Source organism: Coloeus monedula, assembly GCF_965178545.1.
Source record: "Coloeus monedula genome assembly, chromosome: 2".
In the NCBI taxonomy this organism is placed as follows: Eukaryota; Metazoa; Chordata; class Aves; order Passeriformes; family Corvidae; genus Coloeus; species Coloeus monedula.
Genome location: NC_138782.1, coordinates 85,198,399 through 85,221,985, shown reverse-complemented (window position 1 = coordinate 85,221,985; position 23,587 = coordinate 85,198,399). Strand labels below are relative to the sequence as shown.

The following is a 23,587-nucleotide window of genomic DNA, read 5'->3' as shown; positions in this document are numbered from 1 at the left end:
TGAATATCTGGGAATAAGATACAGTACAACAAATTTATTTTATATTGACATTTTATCACATATATATGCATACAGAACTGCACTCATAGCACAGCCTTGTGTTTGGATTTGATTTATGAATTCAGGATTATGCTGGTAAATAAAGAGTTGTGTGTTTGTAAAGGCAAGTAAGAAAAATAAAGTTTTCATTGTGGCAGAAGGTTGTTATGACTCACTTCCCTGCAATAATATATTTTAGAACTTCTGGCCCATCTGTTGCTGGTTTGGAGACAACTTATACAGGCGGCAATGGTTTTTCCACATCCTACAACAGCCAGAGGTGGTTGAACCTGTATTTGTCTGCTTGCAAATTTCTGGACTTGGCTCTAGCTTTACCATCTGAAAACCTGCCTCAATTTCAGATGTGAGTAGAAGACATTGTCATTTAAGTTTTTGGATGTTTCTCCATGCCTCTTGGTAAAATTCCAGTGTATAAAATGTCTTTGGTTTTCTGTTTCCCTTCTTTCTTTGGACAGCCAGGGCAGCCTATAGTTTGTTCCTTCACAGTACCTGAGCGGTCCCCAGGGCAAATGATGCTGCACATCAAATTAGCTCAAGCTGGTTTGATTTAGCAAGAGATTTGCCACACTTGAGAGATCATCAGTAGTAGTGATTTATTCAAGTATTTTATTTTTAAAGTATTTAGTTGCAGTAATGCCTAAGAACTCAAAATACACCCACCCATCTCAGTGAGTAATGCATGAGATCAGATCTTAAATTACTGTTGCACAGTCTGTTTGGAAGAGGTGGCAACAAACCTCCTTAAGAAGGGGATCCCATAGGTTTTTATTGGTCAGTAGTAGGCACGTGTGCAAGCTGCTTCTTCGGTGCCTCTGCAATCCTGTTCCACTGGAAAAAAAAGAATGCAGAACAACTGGTATTTGCTGGAAATTCTGGGAATGAGAGGCCACAAAGGACAAAAGAAAGTGTCTTGTCTCTTCCTTTACACTGCACACTAGTGACTCTGTGAGGGCTTTTGCCCTGGCACAGCTCTGTAGACATTTGGTCACCCCTAATTATCCTGTAGTTTGAAGACACTCCTGTGGGTTAGAGGCTGGAAGGATTTGTACACACTGTGTCAGGGTGTCCCTGTAGCATTTCTAAATCTAATGTTGAAGGCTTTTTCACTTATTTTCTGGGGATGTAGCTCATAGTTCTTGTCCAGTTCTCCATGCTGTCCTAATCCTTGTTATTAGCCAACCTCATTTTATTTAGGTCATTACTGTCATTTCTGGAAAGACAATATATGCTGAATAGTCATACTGTTTACTGTGCAGTTCTCATGGAGGCTTGGATTGAAGTTTTAACAACAGAAACTTTTATTTCCTTTGTAGTTTATAGTACAAGTAGCCAGTCCTTGCAATGCAGCAAGGCACAGGTAACAGAATGGCCCACTTGGTCTCACTAGGCTAGGAATGGGTAAAATAAATGAGTTTTTATTATCAGCATGGTATATTGAGAACATTTTGTGTGTACATATTGCAAATACGCAGCAAAATTTAAGCAACGTGTATTTTATAATTCAGAACTGCTTTCAGCTCTCTTGCACACAGTGAGGATGTGAATACTACTGGTTTTAGCTTCTCTGCCTTATCTTGTTCTTGGCATCCTTAAATAAGATATTCTAAAGGGAAAAGATAAGGCCATGTTACCTCCTGCTTTTCAGAAAGTGCTTTTCTTATTCTTTGTTGTTAAAGACTAATGTGTTCTTGTGAGGGTGGACTTGGGTTTCTTTTTTCCTCCCTCCTTCTCTGTTACTTCACTGGATTTCCTCATCCATTCATATTTTTGATTGATCAGAAAAGCCTGCATGTTCAGTGAGGATAACGTCTGTTTGTGTTATCTCATGGCAGGTATCGTTGGGCTTTCATTCCAGAAGCATCAGATGATTCAGGCTTGGAAGTACGAAGACAAGGAACACATCAGAGGGAATTCAAACCCTATGTGGTGCGTCTGGCAAAGCTGCTGCGAAAAAAAGCAAAGGTGTGTTGCTTTCTTCTTTTGCTTTTCACTGAAAAGTTTCATGTACAATGGCTCACAACAGTCTTTGGTTCTTGTATATTGTAAATTTTTTTAACAATTAAGAGGGGAAAGGATTTTTTTCTGGTGTAGATTCCAGCTGGAGTAATCTCAAGTCAACATCAGGCAAAAACCACATGTAAGTATAGAAAACAAGTCAAACAAACAAAGAAACCAAGGCCCAAACCAAACAAAAAAGCCCCAAAATTAATCAAACAGACAACAGAAAAATTCATAACCTGCTATGGTCAAAATGATTATGATCACTGACTTTGCATTTCTAAATCAAAAGTATTATTTAAATAAAAAGTAAAATATACTCCTTTATCTAATATATTTTAATATAAAATCACTGTCAGCTGGTCATATATGTAGATACTAGTCTGACTACCTACTTTTTGAAGTAGAAAACCAGTTTTGTTAATAACAATTAAATATTTAAAAAACTGTTGCATTTCTAAACATGACAGAACCAAGAGTGTTGAGACTAAGCAGACCCTGGGACTGTGATGAGCAGAAGAAGGCAGAGATTGTAGAGACAGTTCTGGGGAAATCTTGGCTGCACGGTTTGTAGAGTGGGAGCAGAATTAGCATTGTCATTATGCTGGTGCATGGGGTGTATTAATCCCCCAGTTTGTGGGGTTGGAGGCCTCATCTGCTGATGAAGCTGATGGAAGCTGCCCAAGCCCTGTTCCCAGGAGATCCCTTCTGCTGCCACAAAGTAAGAACATTGCTGTCAGATATTTTGCTGCTCCTGCTGTGAGGACAGAGCCCTCCTGGACAGGCAGTTCACTGGGAAATGTTGCTGGGTGAGCTGGGGAAGCAGGGAGGAAGTGCAAAGCCAAATGGCAGAAAGTTTTGAAGTTTTATTCTCAGGTTTCTCTCTGGTAGCTTGCTGTAGCTACTGCATTTACAGTCTGTAATGTCTCCAGTGAGTAAAGAAACTACTGCTGAGATACAAGTGGCTACATTAAATTTAAGGATAACTTAGTTGCAGGAAGATCTGAGCTATTGAAGTAAGGCTCACAATTATGGGTCCTAAAACTACTATCTGAAGCATATCTGCATTCTGCATTTTACCATTTTTGAACCATGAAGATGAGACTAAATTTATCTTCTTGTATGTATAAAGGAGTAATGAGTTTTAAGTGGCTGCTCCTCAGGCATAGCCTCTAACCCTGGTGTTCAGTGTAGTCTCAGTTTAGAAAGTTGTCACACTCCAGGTAATATCTGCACATGAATTTATACATCATATGTGATTTATAAATACACATGCTGCTGGTAAGTACTGTATGCTGAGATAGATGCCTGAAGTCAGGACTCCCATAGTATGCTTCAAGAATTCAGAAAACTTCCTGGAATTTCTGGAACCCCCTAGTCATGGCAGCAGCTGCACACTGAACCATAGGTAGGTGTATGATGATGAGATAAACATGAGCTACTGAATATTGACTTCAGGCCATTTCTTCTTTATGCAGAGGAGAATACTGTTACATATAGCTGTGGGGTTTTCCTAGAAAATAACTGAGAAAAATGGAGTGGATCTTAATTTTCCTTCACGGCATTCTGACTCATGTTTAGATTCGTGTAGTATGGTGTTGCTCAAGCTCTGTTATCTGAGAGAAATGTTCTGAAAAACCTCCTTCAGCAGTGGTGGAAATAAACAGAGGCACAAAGTGGCAGTGCTGTTTTTGTCTAATAGTGTCTTGGCCATACTAGCTTGAGTCTGCCATTTCTGGATCATGGACTCGTCGGGGTGGGTGATTTTTCTAGCTGAAGCACAGCACCCAACCAAGCAACTGCACGGCCTTCACGGCAAAGTATTATTTTCATATATGAAATGCAGTCTGAAAGTTCTCCTCTTTCCTTCCACAGGACAAACAGGAGGACTTTAAGACGGTGGTTTTGGAGGGAATGGAGATGGCCAAGCATCAGGTGAGGGTGGCCTTTGATGCTTGAGTTGCAAAACAAGCTTGCCATAATAATACCATCACCTCAAGGTCCTGGACACTATTTAGCATTCAGTAAGAACTAAGAGAGATCAGATTTGTTATAGAACAAAGCTGAGAGATTTTTGAGGTGAAAGGACCATAAGGACCCTTATTTTTACAGATAACTTTAATTTAACAAAAGGAAAACTTTTTAGAGTTGGTTTCCTATATGAAATAAATTACTAAAAGTTAATGTTAGTTCTAAGAAGAATTATGATTGCAGATCATTGTAAAATTAAATCGTAATTTTTGTCAAACTGCAGGTGTGAAACACAGAGTCCCTGGTTGGTCTCCATCAAATTAACTGTTGTTTTAAGCATCCATGGAATTAGTGGTGTTTGCTTAGCCAATAGTGCCATGAGGAAATGGCTTGGACAGGTTGTATTCCATTGCTCAGAGTTGGTATTTGCACATGCACCCCATTTGGTTGGCTGCTGTGTGACACCGACACTTGATGCGTGCTGGGGGCCACTCCCTGCTCCCCGCTGGGTAATGCTAAGCATGGTACAGAAATAGTATGGAAGGAACTTCCCTGTGAATACAATGAGAAGTTTTTTAAGGAGAAACTCTAAAAATCAGTAGCCTCATTTAAAGAAGGAGGCATCAACAACTCATTCTGTGTTGGAAATTTAGTCTTCCCTTTGCTGTGGTTCGGTGTGACCCTTTCTTTCAGAAGACTTGTAAAGCTAAAATAGTGATCTCCTGTGGCAGGGAGTCAAGCCACCAGATATATTCATATTGAATTTAGACCTAATTGGGGTTTGTGAAATAGTGCCCTGTAGGCTCCTCAACTGCAGGACAGTTGCTTAATTTAAAGGGAAAAAACTGTATTTGTTTAAGTATCATGTCTTGAAAACAATCTATTTGCTCAAAGGCTGTGCAGTCAGTGATCCTTACCTCATGCTCTGCTCCCACTGCTGTCCTTTCCCCTTCATTCTTCTTTCATTACCAAGTGGACCCCCTGCCTTGGCCACGGGCACTGCCAGGGCAGTGGGACAGAGGTGCTGGTCAGAGTGGATCCACAGGTGGCTCTTCTTGGTGAGGCCTTTGTGCTTCTTTTCTCCTTCCTTGCAGAATAAAATCCAGTATTTCTGGAATTCTACTTCATGGTACAAGCTCTCTGCACTGGTTTGTCAGTAACAGTACAAACAAGGTGTTTCCAGAGGTGATAGTACCTTACTGTCTAGATCTGAGTATGGTTTTTGACTCAGATAACAGAAATAGGGAAGAACCATATGAGAACCTGGATGTTGGTGCTCAGGTCTTTCAGTATGCAGATATTTAAGGCAGCCCTAAGCAGGGTTACAGCAGTGTGCTGCTGCTGGTGAGCATCGGGTGTGTGACTGCTGCCTTCGCTTGTGGGGTTCCCGAAATTCTTTCCTTTGAAATTCCCCCCATGAAATGGAAGGAACATAATTGAGTTTTTCTGAGAATACACAATGAGTAACTGAACCATTTTCCTTTGAGAACAACTTCAGGTGTTTCTCAGAAGGTCCATTTGTGTTATTTGTGATACTAAAAACAGCATTGCTTTTTGCTCTTCCTGAAAAGTCTGAACTCAAGCTGCAAAGTGAAAATGCTTTGTATCTATTTTAACCTCCTCTGGGGTTTATCATCACTGATGGTGATGGTATCAGCTGGTGAAGTGTGTGTGTGTCACCAGAGAGGAAACTGCTTTGGAAAGCAGCTGAAGTAGCTCACAACTTCCAGCTGTCACCAGCTTGGGCCATTTGTGTTGTCCCACAGGGTGCTGCCCAGGAGCAGCTCCACAGCGCTGCATGCTGGCAGCTGCCTTGCTTTGGGACAGCCCTGGGCTGAGATGTTGGACTCGAATACCCACTGCAACTCTTCCATTAGCATCAGCTGACTGCCACCTGTACACTGCTAGCCACTGCCTCTGCAGGGCATGGTGAGGGGGAGCAGATGACCTGCTTTGGAAGCTACACTTCAGCATTTGTGTGTTTTGTGGATAGGACAAATTTTTTTTGGCTTTAGAAAAGTACTATATTGTACATTAGTCTTTCGTTTTTACCTGTGCTTTTCCTGTTTTGTCCTGTATTATTTCCCATGTCTCTGTATTTGCAGAAAAACCCGGAGGAGGATGGCTCAGGGAAAACATTAAGCTGGGAACCAGGTCACTTGCTTTTAACCATCTACACCGTTCGCAGCATTGAGCAGCTTTTGCCTTTCTTCAATGTACTCAGCCAAGTTTTTAACAGCAAAGTCACAAGCAGATGTGTTGGACACTCAGGGAGCCCTGTCCTTTACCCAAACTGTTTTCCAAGTAAGGACATAAAAATGGAGAACCTCAAGACCTTCTCCAGCAAAGCAAGACAGAAGATAGAAGAAATGGTTGAGAAAGATTTTCTTGAAGGCGTCATAAAATCATGAACCAAACCGGTACTACTCAGCCTATATGTAGTGTAACTATTTAAATGAAATACTGTATCTTTCCCAGTTGTATAGTATTCTTTTCTTATTTTGTATGTAATGAATACTTAATGTTGTATTTAAGTTAAATATTTGTAAATAAGAGAAGCTCTGGATGTGGCCTGAATCAAGTTTAAATATTGGTGGCTCATATTGATTATGGTGCCTACTATTTACAGTAAATGTTTTGTTGTCTTGAGTTCTGTCTTTAAAAAAAAATGAAAAAAAATACAAGGTGCACATTTTTTCAATTTGTTTCCAGTTTATTTTTGTCTTCTTTTTTTTTTTTTTTAATCTATTGAAACTTGTGCTTATTTAATAACCTGTAGAATTATATTATGGCTGGAGTTAATACAAGACTACAATGAACTGTTTCAGAGGTAGACACCCTGAACCAAAGTATGCCGAGGAGGATACTGGTGTGTATAAAACATTGCATTCTGTTGGCCCAGCCCCTTCATGGAGCTGGGGAGCAGTTAAGGCCACAGAAGACAAAATTGTCTCTGTCCCTTCCCTCTCGAGTGTGATTATAAATTCTATTACTACAAATCACTTTCTAAATAATGTCATAAAGTATCTAATGAAGATAAAATTGCAATAATTATTATTAGCAAATATTCTTTTTCATTATATTGTTTCCCCCTCAAAATGAGGTGAAGTGAATCTGAAGTCTAGTGACAGCCTCTGTCTTACACTGTTTGCCCACAGATGACTGGGCTACTGGGGGAAGTGGGAATGATGTTCCTGCAGCAGCCATTGCACTGCAGCCACTGTGAGCATAGTCACAGCAGAGCTCAGGTCATGCAGCCATGGCCAGTGCTCTGAGGGCAGGGGGAGTTGGATTTCAGGCACAATGTGATGATGAACGAAGCTGGGGCAGGGAGGGGCAGAATTCCTTCTGGACATGGCCATGGCCTGTCAAGAAGTTAGACAAGCTTGGGGAGGGCAACATTCAACAGCAAGAGCATCTCATTAAGAGGTAAGTTGCTAAAGGAGCTTAAGAATAAGTGGAGGAATATTCCACTCAGCTCTGATCAATCCTTGCTACTCCCAGGAAGTGTTGGCTATGTGTACAGCAGCACATGGTAAAACTGGTAATATTAAAAGATAAGGGAAGTTGTGTGCTTTAACTGCCATTTGTTATATAGGCTGGGGTGGTGCTCCTTTTCCACCAGCGAGGTGGAAAACAGCCAGGCTCACTTCATGGGCGAGGGCATCTGCATTCTCCTGTGGAATGTTGGAAAAGTTAGTTATGCTGCTGTCAGCATGAGAAGAATAGAGCAAATATGTGATATTAAGGCAAGCATTTTCCTGCAAATGCTGTGTTCCCTATATTGCTCCATCAGCCATTGCCATCATACTGGCAGAGAGCAGCAGGTAGGAGCATGTGAAGTGGGGAGAGCAAGACCACTTTTGCTGTTGCCTTTAAGTTCAGAGCTGGGCTAACTTAACAGCAGCCAGAATTTTTTTTCTATTTTGCCTCTTATGAAATTGTGTAGTTAGGGGCTGCTTTGGTAATTTTCTCCTTAACCCTGAGCTCTCCAAAGGCTGCTTGTCTTTTCAAAATCATCTGGTGTTAAATCTGCCTTTATAAACATTTATATTTTCCTTTTCAAGATGAACATTGAGAACATTAAACATTACTTTTCGAAATAAAAGAAAATCCAAAGTGATTTTTTGTAATCACTCTTTTTTTCCAAATTTAGCAGTTAAGTGTGATTAAATGACAAGTATGGAAACAGAATTCCTTCATCACCCCCCGCTAAGCAGAAGATTGTTTAACATGAACAAGCCCACTCATAAACAAGTTGTTTAAGCTCTGACCTGTGTGTCTGCTTCAGCATAGATTCTGACAACGTCCTCTGTTCCTGATGGACGGACAAATGCCCTTGACAGTTTGTACTTCTTCACAAGGGCATCAATTTTCTCCTGTAGCCCTGGGGGTGTCAGTGCTCGCCTTTCTGCGTCTGTTGTGTCAATAACACGCCTGTCTGCGACCTGTGGCATCAGAAACAGGATAAGACAGAAATTCAGGGTTGGATATGTTGTGCTGCCTGGAGAAGAGTTCAGTCTGGGAGCTAATAAAGGGCTACTCAAACCCTTGGGGTCCCCAGGATCTCTGCTCAGCATCTATTAACCAAGTCCTGAGAGGCCTCAGCTGCTCAGTTTGAAAAAAAGGGTCAGTTCTGAACATGCCTCCTTGGTCAGATTGAAGTGAAGCTACAGCTTCTCCCAGTAGATAAAAACTTAAACTCTTTCCTCTGGTTTGTTTAGAGCCCAGAGCTTCCTTACTGTGTCTAATGGAATGCTGCCACATGGCACCTTCTGCTCAAGCTCTGTCTGAATGTTGAAAAGCATACAGAAGCAAGAAACATTATGTAACATTCAAGTTATACAAAGTGGCACAGCAAGAAAAATCCAGCTGCCCAGCAGGCAGGAGCCTTAGAAAAACAGGGTTTTTCTAATTTGAAAGTTAAATTTCTTCTTAAGTTAAAATTTGAAGAGTTTTGGTCAGATTTTTACATTTAACACAGCTGGCTATTATTTCATCATTTTTTTAAGTCATATTTCTATTTTAGTCCAAGTGAAATTCTGGTCCCTCCTCTGTGTTTTTTCCCAGCTTCTTTGCCCTACTTCTGCCCTTTAATGGTCTGTTTCAGCTTTAAAATAAAGCTTATCAAAATATGTGCAGGCAAAAGATGCTGTGAGCAGGGCCCCCAGAGGCTGCTGTAGCCTGAGCCAGCGTGGCTGGTAACGCACCTGGACCTTGAGCAGCCGATTGGGAAGGTCGGTGTAGAGAGCGTCCCACTGCTGCACAGTCAGACCCTTCAGAGCCAGGATTGCTTCAATAACCAGCATGTCTGAGACAGCATCGCCCACAGTCTGCCAACAGGGAGGGAAAAACACTGCAGCAGTCCACAGTGAAGACAGGGAGGCAGCATTTGATCAGCAATCTTCCAGCAGTGCCCAGCAGCAGCCTGACAGGAGCTCACAAACAGGCTAACCCTGCCAACACCATGATTCAGTTCTCTCTGGTTTTACCTGATTAATCAGGTCAATCATGTTTTCAAGCATCTTTGCTGCTTCTCTTTTTTCATCATCTTTCTCCTCTTTCACCAGTTGTCGTATTTTAGTTTCAGCAGCTTTACTAAACAATACCTAGAGGAAAAAGATGAAAGCTTGTCAAGATGAAACCAGGATCTGTGCAGTAGTGAGGAAAAAACTTTTACCATCTAAGCCCAAATAGCCATCATTAATGTTTGCTACCGTGAATTCCCATCCCCCCATAAAGCACAGAGGAGCTGGTGGCAATGCTGTGATAAAGACATGAGTAAATAAGTCTGTTTTCAAACAAGGAGCAAAAGTCTTGTTTATAAAATTAGGTAGAGAGTGAAAAGACCTCCTTCTCCAGCTAATTCAACTAAAATTTTGTACACAGTGGCTGATCATATGTATTACATGCCCATACTTACTGTGCCATGTCCATTTGCCTCAAAATAAACACCCACATCAAACTCCTGGGCCTTGTGGTGCAAGTGTTTCACTCCTGTTTTGACACAGTGCACAGGTACCTGCAGCCCAAGGGTGTGCAGAGAATGACAACAAGGTTACAGACTCTCCTCAGAAGGCAGAACTGAGCAACCAACTGGGTGGACTGTTGCAAACTAACCCATGTCTCTTGGCCGCTGAGGCCCCAGAGCTAGAATGCTCCACTATTTCTGCAGACCCAATTAAAAAAGATTTCATTTATTCCTGTGTAAATAAAGGCTAATTAAAGAAATAAAGATATAAACTCCAAACCTTGCAAAATCCAATTTCGTTTATAGCTTCAGGGAACACACTAGATTCAAAAACAAACAGAAATAGTACTGTCTCTCAATTCCTGAACATTTAGCTTGCTGCAGAAAATGAAACAATCACTGTCACAGTATTGAGGAGCCTTTACTGACTCACTTGGTTGCAAAGTTATAAAGTCCTCCATTTGTTTGAGAAATATAAAGGGATTTTGTTAAACATTTTTTAAATTAATAAAAGCTGACTATAATTTTTTAAGCTTTGCTCTCTTGTGTCTCCTTTGCCACCAAGAATTTTGTTACTACTGGAGGTTTGAAAGAGTAATTTATTTTTTCTTGATTTTAATTTTCCTAGCAATCATATTACAGTAGCATTTACTTTTAAAATAAACAAATGTAAACTACCTAGGAAAAACATGGAGAATACCTTCAGTGTTTCCTGGAGGTAGCGTGTGGAATTCCCATTGGCATATGCTGTTTGTACCACTGCCATCTTGAAGCTCTGTTTCACCTGAGCAAACCAATAAGCCAAGTTTTACTGTCCAAGAGGCACAGAGCCAAATGAGGAGGATAAATGGAAGGATAATCAGAACTGTTAAATGTACACTTAAAACTCCTGGGCATCAGAGGGAGGCACCAGCTCACTGAGAACTTCTGTACGTTTAAAAACAACATGAGTTCTGTTCAACCTTTGTATATCCCATACTGATTTTTCTTGGGTCTGGATGAAGCAGCCCTTCAAGCTTAGACTTTCCAAACCCCTTTTTGGCCACAGCAGTGAGGTACAGGATTGATCTCTTTTTAAAGCTGGTACACTTTAGGTAGATGTAGAGAGACCACGTATCAACCAACACAACTTCCTTAGCCTATATCATACTTTAAAAATTAAAATGCCAGCATTCATTTCATATGTTAGAGTTACCTTGGTAAGAAGTTCTTTTAGGAAGATACTAATTAAAGCTGCTATTTTATCTCCATCGATCAGGTGAAAATGGCCAGCTGTGTCCTTATAGTAATAAACAATTCTATCTGCATCACCATCAAATGAGCAGCATCTCTCATTGGGCTTCATGTCCAGCCCTAGTGCACAGAGTTACAAATGCAAGTTAAAGTCAGGAAAAGAAACAAAATCAAGTAATTTATTTCAGTGAGTGATTAGGAAAACATATTTTCTTTTCAGAGCACAGGTCTGCATACAAATGACTCAGGCACAGTTAAAGCCAGGATCCAGACGTGAGGCACAAGCATGCATCCCCAGCAGGTACTTCCCCTGTGCTGCTCCCAGCACTGCATTTCTCCAGTACACAAGCAGTGTGGGAAGGAGAAACAACACCATATCTTGGTGTTCAGATTTGGCCAGCAGTTGCAGTGAGAGGGCAGCTGTCCAATGGAGAACTCAGTTTAGTCTCAAATAATCTCATATCCAAACCAGCCTGCTCTCCCAGTTCAGGGGTTTTCTTTTATACACTTCTCAAAAAATTTATTGGAATAATTTCCTCACTGGTTTATGTCAATGAGTCAGCTGCTGGCACCAAGCTGTTAATTAACCCAGCCCTTCTGCAGGAACCCGGAAAAGTGTTTCTTCATAAAATAAATAACATTAATCCAGTCCTGACTGATCTTTGGACTCTGCCACCTTAACATTCAGAAGAGACCGTCAAACATATTTCAGCCAGTCAGAGAGATACTGTGCACTTCCAAGCAGTTTAGACCAACATAAACTAGAGTTATGCCAAATCTGGCCATGCTGTTCCCTCTTTCCATTGCACAAGGAGAACCATTCATGCAGTCACTTAGTAAGGAACAGGGAGTCTACTTCCCCAAAAATGTGCACCCTTGCTAGACCCTGTACTTTCAGACCTGGAGATGAGATAAAGCAACATAAAATTACAGACTACATACCTCCAGGTGGTTTCTGGTGAACTTTCACAAAATCTGCACCACATAAGTGATTGAGTTTCTCCTTGGTTCCATCATTATGTATGTGAATTAGCACCTCTTGTGGAAAGTAGGGCTTCATTTCTGATAGTTTCAGGGCTCCTATTCCATTGGCACAGTCAATCTTCAGGTGCCTCTGACTCTCTCCAGAGCAGTGAGACTTAGCGCAAGGGAAGAAGGGGCAAAGTGAACTCTAACCCTAGAGAAACCACACCTAGAGCATGTTGAATTAAAAACTTCAGGCCTTAACAGGCTAACAAACAAAAGAAATTAATTAATTTTGTACATTTGCACAAAGAAGACAACACCCACTATTCACCTGTTTTATCAGTTCCATAAAAGCTTTGGATAGTTTTTCATAATAACCTTCCAGTGTTGCTTTCCCATACTGCCCTTGGGTGTTTTGACAGCAGACCATGTAATGGAGCTGTGGTGTTGTCACCAGACCATAATCTAGCGTGAAACAAAAGGCACAATATTCAGAAATAGAATTGCAAATTAATTGCTGCTTAAAAGTTGTACAGTAAACAGACAAATGCAGTGCAGGAAACACAATGAAATTTTTCAAGTTCTCTTATGAAAATGTAACCTTCCCCTGCCCCCCTTGTATTAAAGCCATACAACTACCCTGAAATAAGATTGTTACAAGCAAGAATGGAAATGTGTCTAGGCTATTGCTTTAGGGCTACATAAAGGAGTCATATTTGCATTAAAAAAACTTGAAATGAGATTAGAATTGCAGAAGTGCAACCTACCATGGTACTGACCACCTAGAACCTGGACACCATCTATTACTGACTGGGACAGCTTCTTGCTGCTTGGCCTGGAAAACAAGTACAGCTGATAACCTTGGCAAAGGCATTTATCTATGGACTTGGGAAGGAAGCCCATGTGGAAGACTCAACAAGCTTCCTACCAGTAGATTTAGACTCACTGTGAAGAAATCTATACCTTTTTCTGTTGTAGGCAATTCCCAACGAAGTTTGAAAGCCAACACCCCCGGGGATTGCAAACACACGTAAAGTTCTGGACACAGGTGGACATCACAGAGTACCCACACAATTCCCCACCCCACACCACAATAAAGCATCCTGTTCAGAAGCAGTGCTAGGAAGTTCTTGTAGCTATCATGGAAGCTAACATAGCAACAGCATTGAAAAAGTTTTGCTTATTGCTGTTATCATAAATTCAGCCACAAACAAAACATAATCTGGCTCCAGAGAGTAAAACACCCCAAAAGCATGAACACAGCACTGGCACTTCCGTAGGAGCAGGATACATCTACAGCCTTTTGTAACTACCTGGTGTCTCTACCAATAAAAACCGAGGCATCTTTGTGCAGGTTCACTGCTGCTTTTTGGCAGATCTCAGTTATCACTTTCTGTAATTCTTGCTCCTCTGCATTTGCTAGTTGTGTGGCATACTCTTCCCAGGAAGGGTGCAGCATTTCTCCAAGAGGATCAACCAGCTTTACACCATTGTCTTCCTTAGCAGAAAAACAAAAGAACAAAGTATGTCTAAAAGTGGGGAACTAATAAAACCTCTTTGAAGACAGCCAACACATGGTTCAGTCATATTGTTTCTTTAAAAGTAGAGAAATTCTGGGATGCAATAAACTTAGCTGTTAAATTAAACCTCCAACAAGCCCCCAAAAAAGTACGATAACCAGCTTATTAAGTAACCAACTCTTTCTCCCTCATAATTTCAGTATGAAACACATTTGACATTAAAATGACATAAGGGGAGATTCTAAAAACCTGCAATGCTCCACAGCAGCAGAAGTCTAAATGCCTGATTTGTAATCCCTGCATTTGCATGTTTATTTTTAAAACTTACAGATTTTACTCAAAGGTTCCTCTCTTCTCAAGGTTACTCCTAGCTTCCCAACATTAGAAAGTTACGTTGCAGGATGAAATGTTTTCTGCATTACACCATTTCCACATGAGAAAAAATCCCACTTGTGTGTACAGGGAAAAAGGTAACTTCAGATAGATCAGAGACTGTATTTATAGGGAGCAGGCTAAATGCTTTAAGCAGGTCCAAGTATCTCCAGGATCTGGTCTCAATGCTATGATGAGCTTTGATTCCAACAAATTCATCACATCTTTCCACCCTTCTACCAAAACACTTCACATCATTCCACCAAACCGGTCACACGTTTAAGGAAAGGGCTGTTCTTACTTCAGGGTTGTGGGACGCTGTAACCATGATGCCAATGGTCGCTGTCACGGCTTTGGACCTGAGGACTGCCAGGAGGCCCATGCGGAACACGATGTGGTCCAGCTGCTCGGCCTTGGTGCGGAATCCAGCGGTGCCATACTGCAGGGTCAGCCCGGCAGGCTTGGGGTGCAATGCCGAGTACTTTCTGAGGGCTTCAGAATCCATTTCTAGAGAAGGAAGCACAGATGGAAGTGAGAAGACAAGTCACTGTAACCAGTTTCACGTTCTGAAGCCTGCGGGGACTTTTAGCCGCTCCCATCCATCTCTTGGCGGGACGGCAGCGGGGACCACGACCACAGCGAAGGAGTCTCTACACTCCCTGGAGCGCACTGGATAAACAGAGCGTGATCAGATATAAGCAGATCATGCACGGATGAGGCAAGGAGAGCCACGATTCCCAGTCGGCTGGATCCAGGGATCCTAACAAGTTCCCGCAGCGGGAGCTTCCCGTTTCTCACCGTGACATCAGCCGCCCAGTGCGTTCGGCCGCGGCTGCTTGCACTGATTTCCGAGCGCAAGAGCAGCGTGTCCTGCCTCCCTAAGCCTTTGCAGGGAAACCCCCAGCGTTGCTCCCGGGATGTTCCTCCCGGGCGGCAGCTCCGTGCGGACCGGGAGACGGACACCAGGCCGGGCCGGGCGGGGCCAGCCGGACACGCTCCCTCACGGGCGGCGCCAGCAGCCGCCGCCTGCACGGCTGATTCCCTCGGGACCCCGCGGCGATGGCGTCCGGACGCGCCGGCTGGGACGGGACGGGACGGGACGGGATGGGACGGGATGGACGGGGCGGGACGGGATGGACGGGGCGGGACGGGACGGGATGGACGGGGCGGGATGGACGGAATCCCGCCGGAGCCGCCGCCGCGCGCCCCGCACGGAGCCGGCGCGGCCACGCCCACAGGCGGCGGGACCGACCAATGAGCGGCGGCGGGCGGGGCATCGACCGCCGCGTGGCGCCCGGGCCCCGCCCCCGCCCGGAGCCGCGGCCGCGCAGGCCCCGCCCCGCCCACGCCGCGCGAGCATCCGGCGGAAGGTCCGGGCGGGGCGGCGGCGGGAGCGCCCCGGGCGGGTCCGCCCCGGGCTGGGACAGCCAGTCTCGCACAGCTTCGCTGACATCACGCTCCCGTTCCAAAGTTGCCCTCCCAGTGCGCCGCTTTTGGCTGGGGCGGAGTTAATTTTCTTCGCAGTGGCTGGTAGGGGGCTGTGTTTTGGATTTGTGCTGAACACAGGGTTGATGACATAGAGATGTTTTTGCTGTTGCTGAGCAGGGCTTACACAGAGCCAAGGCCTTTTCTGATTTTTGTGCTGCCACGCTGGGGAGGAGCCTGGGGGTGCTTGGGAGGTTGGGAGGAGACACAGCCGGGACAGGTGACCCAAAATGACCAAAGGGACATTCCAGACCATGTGGCATCATGGATAGAAGGCAGGGGAAGAAGGAGGAATGGGGCCAACGCTTGCAGTGATGGCGTTTGTCTTCCCAAGCCACCGTTAGGTGTGATGGGGCCCTGCTCTCCTGGAGATGGCTGAACACCCACTCGCCCAGGGGAAGCACTGAATTCATTCCTTGCTTTGCTTGTGTGCCTGGCTTTTGCTTTCCCTATGGAACTGTCTCTATCTCAGCCCGTGAATTTTCTGCGTTTTACCCTCCCGATTCTCTCCCCGATCCCGCGGGCGGGGGAGGCGGCTGTGTGGGGGGGGCTTGGCTGCCGGCTGGGGTTGACCCACGACCCCCTGACAACACGGGGTGTATCTGCTGATAAATAACGCAAATAATGTATCACTGCCCACGCACATCAACACGGGGCTCCATTCCGTGCTCTCTTCCATCTCTGAGCCCGGCAGGGCCCGCAAGGCTCCGCCTGCCCAGCCCTGCCCGGTGTGGGGCTGTGAGGGCCCGGCTGCTGAGTGCTGTGTGTCCAGCCGTGTTTAACTAAATTCTGCCCTTAAAGAATCCTGGGGCTTCCTTGTGGTGCTAAACCTCACCAAATCCCGGGGTTTGACTCCAGCCCTCTCGTTCCAGGCGTGCATGGAGGGCAGTGCAATGGCTGTCACGGTAAAAGAATGCCTGGAGCTCCAGCTGCTGGAAGTGGAAATGCTGCTTTCGATGTTTCCCAAAAGAGGGGAGTTCAGTCTGGATAAGGACGCCGTGCCCAGCATCCAGCGCTACCTGAGGAATGCTGACGGAGCCCTGCCCCCACAGCTGGAATATCGCATCGCTCTTGATGTAGGGGAGGCGAAGGTGAGAGCTGCCAAGGAGAGCTGTTCATGGGTGGTGTTGTCTTTACTCCTTCTGCACACACTTGAAAACTGCCCAGAAAAACGGGGGTAAAAAAGCCACCTCATTTTTGTTTGCTTTTTGAAATGTCATAAACAGAATAACAGAAAATCATGGCTGCTGCTAACACTGATCTGCATTAGAAACACGGTAACGTAAAAATAGCCCCAGATGGCAGAATGCAACTAAGAGGAGTCACATGAAGACTAAAACAAAACCAGCCTTTGAGCAGAGAAACCAAACTCGCAGTATAACGAGTTAGAATAGTTCAGCTGATTGAAGAAAGGGATTGAACTACTTGATGTAAATATTTGCACAGGGAACACAGATCTGAGTGCATACAAATGCAGTGACTCGAAATTGAGAACAGACAGACTCAGCCTAAAAACCATTTTCCTTGGAATGAAGGGAATTAAGCCTTAGAACAATTTACTGGGTAATGAGGTGGCCTCATAATTGTTTTGAAACTTAAGGTACAAGCTTAGGTATCTTTCTAAAATGCACCCTTTCACTGACCTTCAGAGAGAAGTTTTATGAACCATGTAGGGAGGGCTTGTGTAGGAGTAATGGGTTTTTTTCCATAGCAGATTGTCAAGGAACTTGGAAAGATAATTAGTCATTTCATATTTGCTTCTCTCTGCAGGACTAATCATATGATTGTACACTGTAGTGAGTACCCCCTAACAGTCTACAGGAGCTTGAAGCACTCAGGATGCATAAATCCATAAATCCTTTCCTGCTCTTGGACTAGACTAGAGGCAGGGTTCAGCTGCCAAAGAACTGTGGTGCTCCATTTGAAGGCACTGTAGGAATAATCAAGAGAAATTCAACAGCCCAGTGTTCATGGGAGATCAGATAAGATAGTCTAGAGGTCTCCCTGGCCTGAAAAGTACATAAATCTTTTTGTCCCCTATAATCCTGATTCCTCTGTATGGTGAATACTTGCTTAAAATAATGGTAATGCACCAAATCATAGAATGGTTTGGGTTGGGAGCAACCTGAAAGATCATCTACTTCCAACACCCCTGCCATGTGTCTCTCTATAGTGTTTCATGTAACTCTTGGCCTTCTTTTACAGCAGCTGGGCTCAGTTCATTAATCATGTGTATTTGGTAAGGGATAAGATTCTCAAAAGCCCTTGACTCCAGCAGTTCATCACTGTAGCAACACTGAGCTAGAAATATTCCTCTAGGGTAACTGTGTACCTTCTCCCAAGCCATAGCATTAGTTCTGTGAACAGCACAAAAGCAGCCTGGATGACATGGGAAGTGTTGTGAAAGTGACAGCATAATGCAACAGAAGAAAATGAACAGAATAACAATGGGTTATTGGGACAAAAGGGAAGTGGAAATAATCCCAGTCATTAGGATGCTGCAATCTTAATTACATCTCCTCATAATCTGCCTCTGACAGGGAAAAAGAATCTAGCATGTCTTCAGTTACGGAAGAATTAATTTTCTGTCTCTCTGTGTCTTCTGTTTTTAAGGCAAAGGTGGAATTGCAGGTTCTCCTTCCTCATATGTATCCTCAGGTAGCTCCTCAGCTCTTTGCCAGATCAGATGCTCTGCACAGACAGCAGCAGTTGCAGCTCAATACTCATCTCGCGTCTCACATCAGCTCTCTGGATTCAGGAGATCTGTGTGTTTGTGAGGCTGTGCAGTGGGTGAAGGACAACAGCCTGCCTTTCTTGGAAAACAGTAAGACCTCATCTGAGTGTGCTTCAAAAGAAGTCAGGGTTAAGGAAATGCTGCATCGCATGTGGATCTACAGCCATCACATATACAGGCAGGAACTGAGGAAAAAGATTTTTGACTGTGCAAAGAAATTAAATCTGACTGGCTTCTGCCTAACTGGGAAACCTGGTGTCATCTGTGTGGAGGGACTCCGAGAAAACTGTGAAGAGTTCTGGCGTGATATTAGATATCCCAACTGGAAGCATATTTCATGCAAGCATGTGGAGAATATGGAAACGGAGGGAAGCATTGATAATCTTCGTCTCTTTCATGGTTTTGAAGACCTGCAGTTTCAGGCACATGGTGATTATGGCCTGAGGAATGACTATCACATGGATCTTGGCCAGTTTCTAGAATTCCTGAAACAGCACCAAAGTGGACACATTTTTCAAATTTTATTTGGTGTTGAAGGCAAACTTTCAGACAATTGAGAGAAACTGTATAAAGAGTTCTAATTTTGGAGAGCGGGAGATGTTGCTAACACTGAAATATTGTGCCTTACAGCTATTGCAAAAAGGGAAACTTTAACATCTGAGATGAATGGTTCAAGTAGTTAATCTCAGCTTCTGTGCTGAATCGTCACATATTTTTGAGACGTGTTCAGTGATTTTTTAAAACTGGCATTTGTCTCTATGAGCCATGCCTCAACGCACTTGCAAAGTGATAAACATTCCACAGGGTGTTAGGAATTATACACTTCTGTCTCCTCATCCATACTGTGCTGTGTGAATTTCTTCCCAACATCTCATCTAAACCTACTCTCTTTCAGTTTAAAGCATTCCCCTCTTGCCCTGTCACTACATGCGCTTGTAAAAAAAGTCCCTTTCCAGCCTTCTTGTAGGCTCCCTTCACGTACTGGAAAGTGCTATAAGATCTTTCCAAAGCCTTCTCTTCTCCAGGCTGAAAAATCCCAATTCTCTCACCCAGTTGTCATAGGAGAGATGCTCCAGCCCTCTGATCATTTTTGTGGCCCTCCTCTGGATTTGCTCCAACAGGTCCATGTCCCTATTATGTTTGTGTCCCAGAGCTGGATGCAGTGGCCCGTTTAGGTCTCACAAAAGTGAGACAGGGTAAGAATCACCGCCCTCAGCCTGCTGGTCATGCTGCTTTTGATGCAGCCTAGGATACAGTTGGCTTTCTTGGCTTCAAGTGCTCATTGGTGGCTCATGTTGAGCTTCTTGTCTGCCAATACCCCCAAATCCTCCTCAGGGCTGCTTTCAATCCATTCTCCACCCAGTCTGTGTTTGTGCTTGGGATTGCTCTGACCCAGGTGCAGGACCTTGCACTTGGCCTTGAACACCATGAGGCTTGCACAGACCCACTCCTCCAGGTCCCTCTGGATAACATCCCTTCCCCCCAGTGTGTTGACTGCTCCATGTAGCTTGGTGCCATCAGCAAACTTGCTGAGGGTGCACTTGTTCCCACTGTCCGTGTCGTCGACAATGATGATAACCCCAACCCCTGAGGGATGTCACTCTCATTGGTCTCCACTTGGACATCGAGCCATTGACTACAACTCTTTGTGACCATCCTTGCCCACCAAGTGGTTCATCCATCAAATCCAAGTCTCTTCCATTTAGAGACAAGGATGTCATGTGGCAAAGCGTCTGTCCGGTTATGTTAATAACAATTTTTCATCTGCTCAACTCATGGCATTTTATGTTTACACTGTTAGACCAAACACCTTGGAAATGAAAATGGGTCAGATGAGATAAAGTTTAGATTTCACACCTACATTACATAAGGAAATACATGTAAAATACAGAAAATAGCAAAAAGCCCCATATATATATGTATTTAATATTACATAAAAATACAAATAACTTGAAGAATCCTTTCTATGTTAAATTAGTATTGAATTTTCCAGCAGCTTGCAAGAGGCAATGCTATTAATGGTTCATTAGGCAGCGTTTTCCTGCAGGGAAGCGTGCTGAGTGCGGATGTGGATAGTGAGTGTTCCTGTTTATAATGCATGATCATATTTAAAGGTCATCAATACAGTATGTAGTTGAAGAATGCTACTGGAAAGTCCCCAGCAGCTGTGCCTTGAAGGACCACCAGCCCACCACCTCCCACTTTGTGCCTGAGTGCCTTAATGTGAAAATGGGTACCAAGCAATAAAAGCAGACTTACTGCTGAGCTGCAGAGGTCTGGCTGATCAGCTCCAACACCCAGGCACTCAACAGCAGCTGTTTAAAGACTGTGTTTCAGCACACTCAGCTGATGACAACACAAGTAACAGATACTATTTTATTTCCAATGAAACACAAGGAAGTGTTTTAATACCCTTCTCACAATAGCAATACATTGAAATGCAGAGTATTTCTGGTTGCTCAGAATATGATTAATGTATTTTCCTTCACTGTGGTAGGTTTAGTGTTTGTGTGATCATAACTTCTGCCAAAAGCACAGTGAGGCAAAAAATGTTTACACGTTCCCATTAGGCAGTGAGGGAGAAAGTGCCTCTCTTTCTGAGTTTGGGACCTGTAATCTGCAGCTGTGACAGAGTTGAGGGGCTAGACAAAATTAATATTTGGTTTTCTAGAGATAATCTCTAGTAAAGATTAGAAAGAAATAGTAGAAAACATGTTCAAGTACACTTTGTTTCCAGAACCATTCAGAAAATATATTACATTTTTCTTAGAGTGGTTAATTGTTTAACAACTAATGATTCCTCAAAGTCTATTCCTGCCATTTTCATACTCCCTTTTTGTCAGTAACACAGAGTTCAAGCAATTAGGCCGAACATTTGCAATGGATCAAAACAGTGGTTATCTTGGTGGGGGAATGAAATCCTTGATCTCATACAGGACATTACCCTAGCTAATGTTAAATGTTAGTAATGTTAAATGTTATTGTTAGTAATGTTAAGATGTTCTAATTAAATGTGAACAAAAGGTTCTGCAGGTTTGGTTCTTTTAGAAAATTTTCATTTCATTACTCCACACAAGAGTGACCAGTAAGGATTTTCTCTGGAATAAAATATTCTAACCTTGTGGTTGTTTAAAACTTGGGGTTTTTTTAAATAGTAGGTTCACAGATTATGCATATTACACTATGACCTGTAACAGATAAAACATCACATGCATTTTTAAGTGTCCTTTTATCTGCTTAAGTTCCCACTGATGTTGTGACAAAACTCTTGACTCAGGATACAACCACTTCTTTCAAAAAGATCTGTCAAACTGTAGCGTAGGAGATCTCAAAGTAAGAATCAAAATAACCAAACAATGCAAATATATTTTTCAGATTAATATTTATTTTCTGATGTATAATTCATGATTTCTTGATCTGAGTTTCTAACCAAATACTATGATTTAGAAAAAGTTTTCTGCATCTTAAAAAATTAGCTATTCTTAGTCTTCCTAGGCAGAAACAACCTTAATATTTTAATGCTTTTTAACTGCAGATGATTTGTTCATTCTTCATTAAATATTTACAGTTTCACTTTCATGGCCTCTTCAGGCCAGGTGTAGGAGTCAGCCACAAAGCTGTTGTAATCAGTACTGTACACCTGAGAGCGGATGAAGGCTTCAAGGTCCTTGGGCTGAGGATAGGTGGAGGCAGTGTTATTCCTGTAGGCTTCTTCTGCAATCTGGAAAGATGCATTAAAATCCTAATTAGTGCTGATAAACTGAGTAAACTTAGCAGCATTTAAAAGTAGGACTTAGTTCAAAATCAAGGTGAGACTTCACCCTCTGGTGCTGGCAGTCACCTGTGTTCACAGTGGATCCGGGTTAGTACCCTGTGAGTAAGACTACAACAGGATGATGTTTGTGTTTAAGTGGGTCTGACTCAGGCTACTTTTGAACAGGATTACACGTTCAGACTGTTACAAATACAGTGCTCCTCCTTGCACAGTAGTATCTTAGCTTTTACTGGGCAGTGGTGGATAAAATATTCCACAAGCCCCAAGCACTGAGATACAAGTTCTGCTTTTTTATCATCGCTTTATCCTAGTTTACCATCTTCCCAAAGCACTGCAAGAAAAGCATGATTTGTTCAAAGCTTCCATGCTCTTTGCATATTAGAGAAGTTTAGTATTTGCCATAGCTTGATAATATACTTCATAAAAAGTAAACTCATGGGAAAAAAATAATCCTATACAGTGCACAGGAAAATACAAATATTTGCTCGCTCTTTCCTCACCCAGACCATGCCTAAGTGAATCAATTATTCATCACAAATACAGCTGCAACAAAAATTAAGTTTGGAAGGCGTTGGAGCTCTCTCAACACATCAAAGTAGCCTCTCACATCTGAAGATCACCTGCTTGAGAAACAAGTATCTTCAGACTGGACATTCATCTGTGAAAGAAAGGAAGTCTGGCAGACAGGTTTTATGCAGCAGCACTGTGAAAAGATCTGCTTGAAACTGTGTTTGGCAAACACTCTAATGCTCCTCTTTTGAATAAAAGGGAGACATTCTTCTTCCTGCTTTCCTTAGCTCTCTTTAAAACATAAATTGTTTTAGTTTGGTGAGAAGCTGAGACCCAAAGTCACCTTATTAAGGCTTCTTTTCTAGGATTAATCTGAATCCCAACTCCATTTGATTGAGAAGCACTTTGGGTGTTTATGTAAGGATGTCTTCAGGTCTGTGCACATAATTATGGTTGAATAAGGTCTGAATTCATACCCGATGGTTGATATTCCAAAATATTTTGATAGTGTTCCTCTCCTGGAAAAGGCAGAAGCCATTGCTAAACCTCTTGGGTTGTATGAGCCAGAGTAAGTATTTGCAGGAATAAAGTTCCAGCAGAGAACAGGCAGAAAGAATCACTTGGTAACGTTTTCCTTGTTTTGTATTTTATGTAACATGCACAAATAGAGGAGGAATTTCTATCACTGTGTTTGCCAAACACAGAACTGGTTTGATTTTGCCTGAGGAATTTAAGTAACATTTTGGACAGAGTAACATACAGAACAGAGTTACTACTTGCCTAAGAAGACATGAAGTTTGAGAAGGATTTTTTTTTTCTTAAATATACAGAATGAGTGAAGCTATGGAAACTGTTTCAAGCATGAGGGCTCCTTGTTATTCTCTCAAAATAATATGAAGTGGAATTACTCACAGTAAGGTGACAAAGACCGAAAACAATAATTGTAGAAAAAAGGTTGCAGAAGACAAGCAAAAAGTTGAAACTGATAACCA

General features: G+C 42.9%; 4 protein-coding genes across 7 annotated transcripts in view; 2 read left to right on the top strand and 2 right to left on the bottom strand.

Annotated features, from left to right (window-relative positions):
* The window catches only part of DOP1A (DOP1 leucine zipper like protein A), a 60,081-nt gene extending 53,367 nt beyond the window's left edge, over positions 1-6,714 (top strand). For 2 of the 3 annotated variants that reach the window (XM_082303346.1, XM_082303349.1), the window contains 4 exons: positions 239-403; positions 1,893-2,022; positions 3,934-3,993; positions 6,135-6,714. In XM_082303346.1, the coding sequence (XP_082159472.1) occupies positions 239-403; positions 1,893-2,022; positions 3,934-3,993; positions 6,135-6,440 (661 nt within the window). In that variant the 3' untranslated portion in view covers positions 6,441-6,714. The remainder of the gene's footprint in view (positions 1-238; positions 404-1,892; positions 2,023-3,933; positions 3,994-6,134) is intronic. The other variant, XM_082303347.1, reaches the window with a different exon arrangement.
* A 101-nt stretch (positions 6,715-6,815) lies between these two features.
* On the bottom strand, positions 6,816-14,994 carry PGM3 (phosphoglucomutase 3). Its single transcript, XM_082277041.1, has 13 exons — positions 14,890-14,994; positions 14,393-14,598; positions 13,513-13,697; positions 12,967-13,034; positions 12,531-12,664; positions 12,176-12,371; positions 11,196-11,353; positions 10,701-10,784; positions 9,953-10,051; positions 9,522-9,638; positions 9,240-9,362; positions 8,304-8,477; positions 6,816-7,706 (listed from the first exon to the last, which is right to left on the bottom strand). The coding sequence occupies exons 2-13, from the start codon at positions 14,594-14,596 to the stop codon at positions 7,620-7,622; spliced, it is 1,629 nt and encodes a 542-aa protein (XP_082133167.1). The 5' UTR covers positions 14,597-14,598; positions 14,890-14,994; the 3' UTR covers positions 6,816-7,619.
* A 508-nt stretch (positions 14,995-15,502) lies between these two features.
* Positions 15,503-19,151, top strand: RWDD2A (RWD domain containing 2A). Its single transcript, XM_082277149.1, has 3 exons — positions 15,503-15,621; positions 16,449-16,667; positions 18,190-19,151. The coding sequence occupies exons 2-3, from the start codon at positions 16,455-16,457 to the stop codon at positions 18,865-18,867; spliced, it is 891 nt and encodes a 296-aa protein (XP_082133275.1). The 5' UTR covers positions 15,503-15,621; positions 16,449-16,454; the 3' UTR covers positions 18,868-19,151.
* A 2,526-nt stretch (positions 19,152-21,677) lies between these two features.
* Positions 21,678-23,587, bottom strand: part of ME1 (malic enzyme 1) — a gene marked incomplete at its 5' end in the record, with an annotated part of 159,008 nt that continues 157,098 nt past the window's right edge. For both annotated transcript variants that reach the window (XM_082302613.1, XM_082302614.1), the window contains one exon: positions 21,678-22,031. In XM_082302613.1, the coding sequence (XP_082158739.1) occupies positions 21,873-22,031 (159 nt within the window). In that variant the 3' untranslated portion in view covers positions 21,678-21,872. The remainder of the gene's footprint in view (positions 22,032-23,587) is intronic.

Bases quoted from the DNA above. Each gene is read 5' to 3' on its own strand.
- PGM3 (XM_082277041.1), bottom strand. From the start codon at position 14,596: ATGGATTCTGAAGCCCTCAGAAAGTACTCGGCATTGCACCCCAAGCCT. The intron at 13,035-13,512 runs GTAGTTACAAAA...CTTGTTTTCCAG, and splicing joins TTTATTGGTAGAGACACCAG to GCCAAGCAGCAAGAAGCTGT. The intron at 8,478-9,239 runs GTGCGTTACCAG...CTGATGCCACAG, and splicing joins ATCGGCTGCTCAAGGTCCAG to GTCGCAGACAGGCGTGTTAT.
- RWDD2A (XM_082277149.1), top strand. From the start codon at position 16,455: ATGGAGGGCAGTGCAATGGCTGTCACGGTAAAAGAATGCCTGGAGCTC. The intron at 16,668-18,189 runs GTGAGAGCTGCC...TCTGTTTTTAAG, and splicing joins TTGATGTAGGGGAGGCGAAG to GCAAAGGTGGAATTGCAGGT.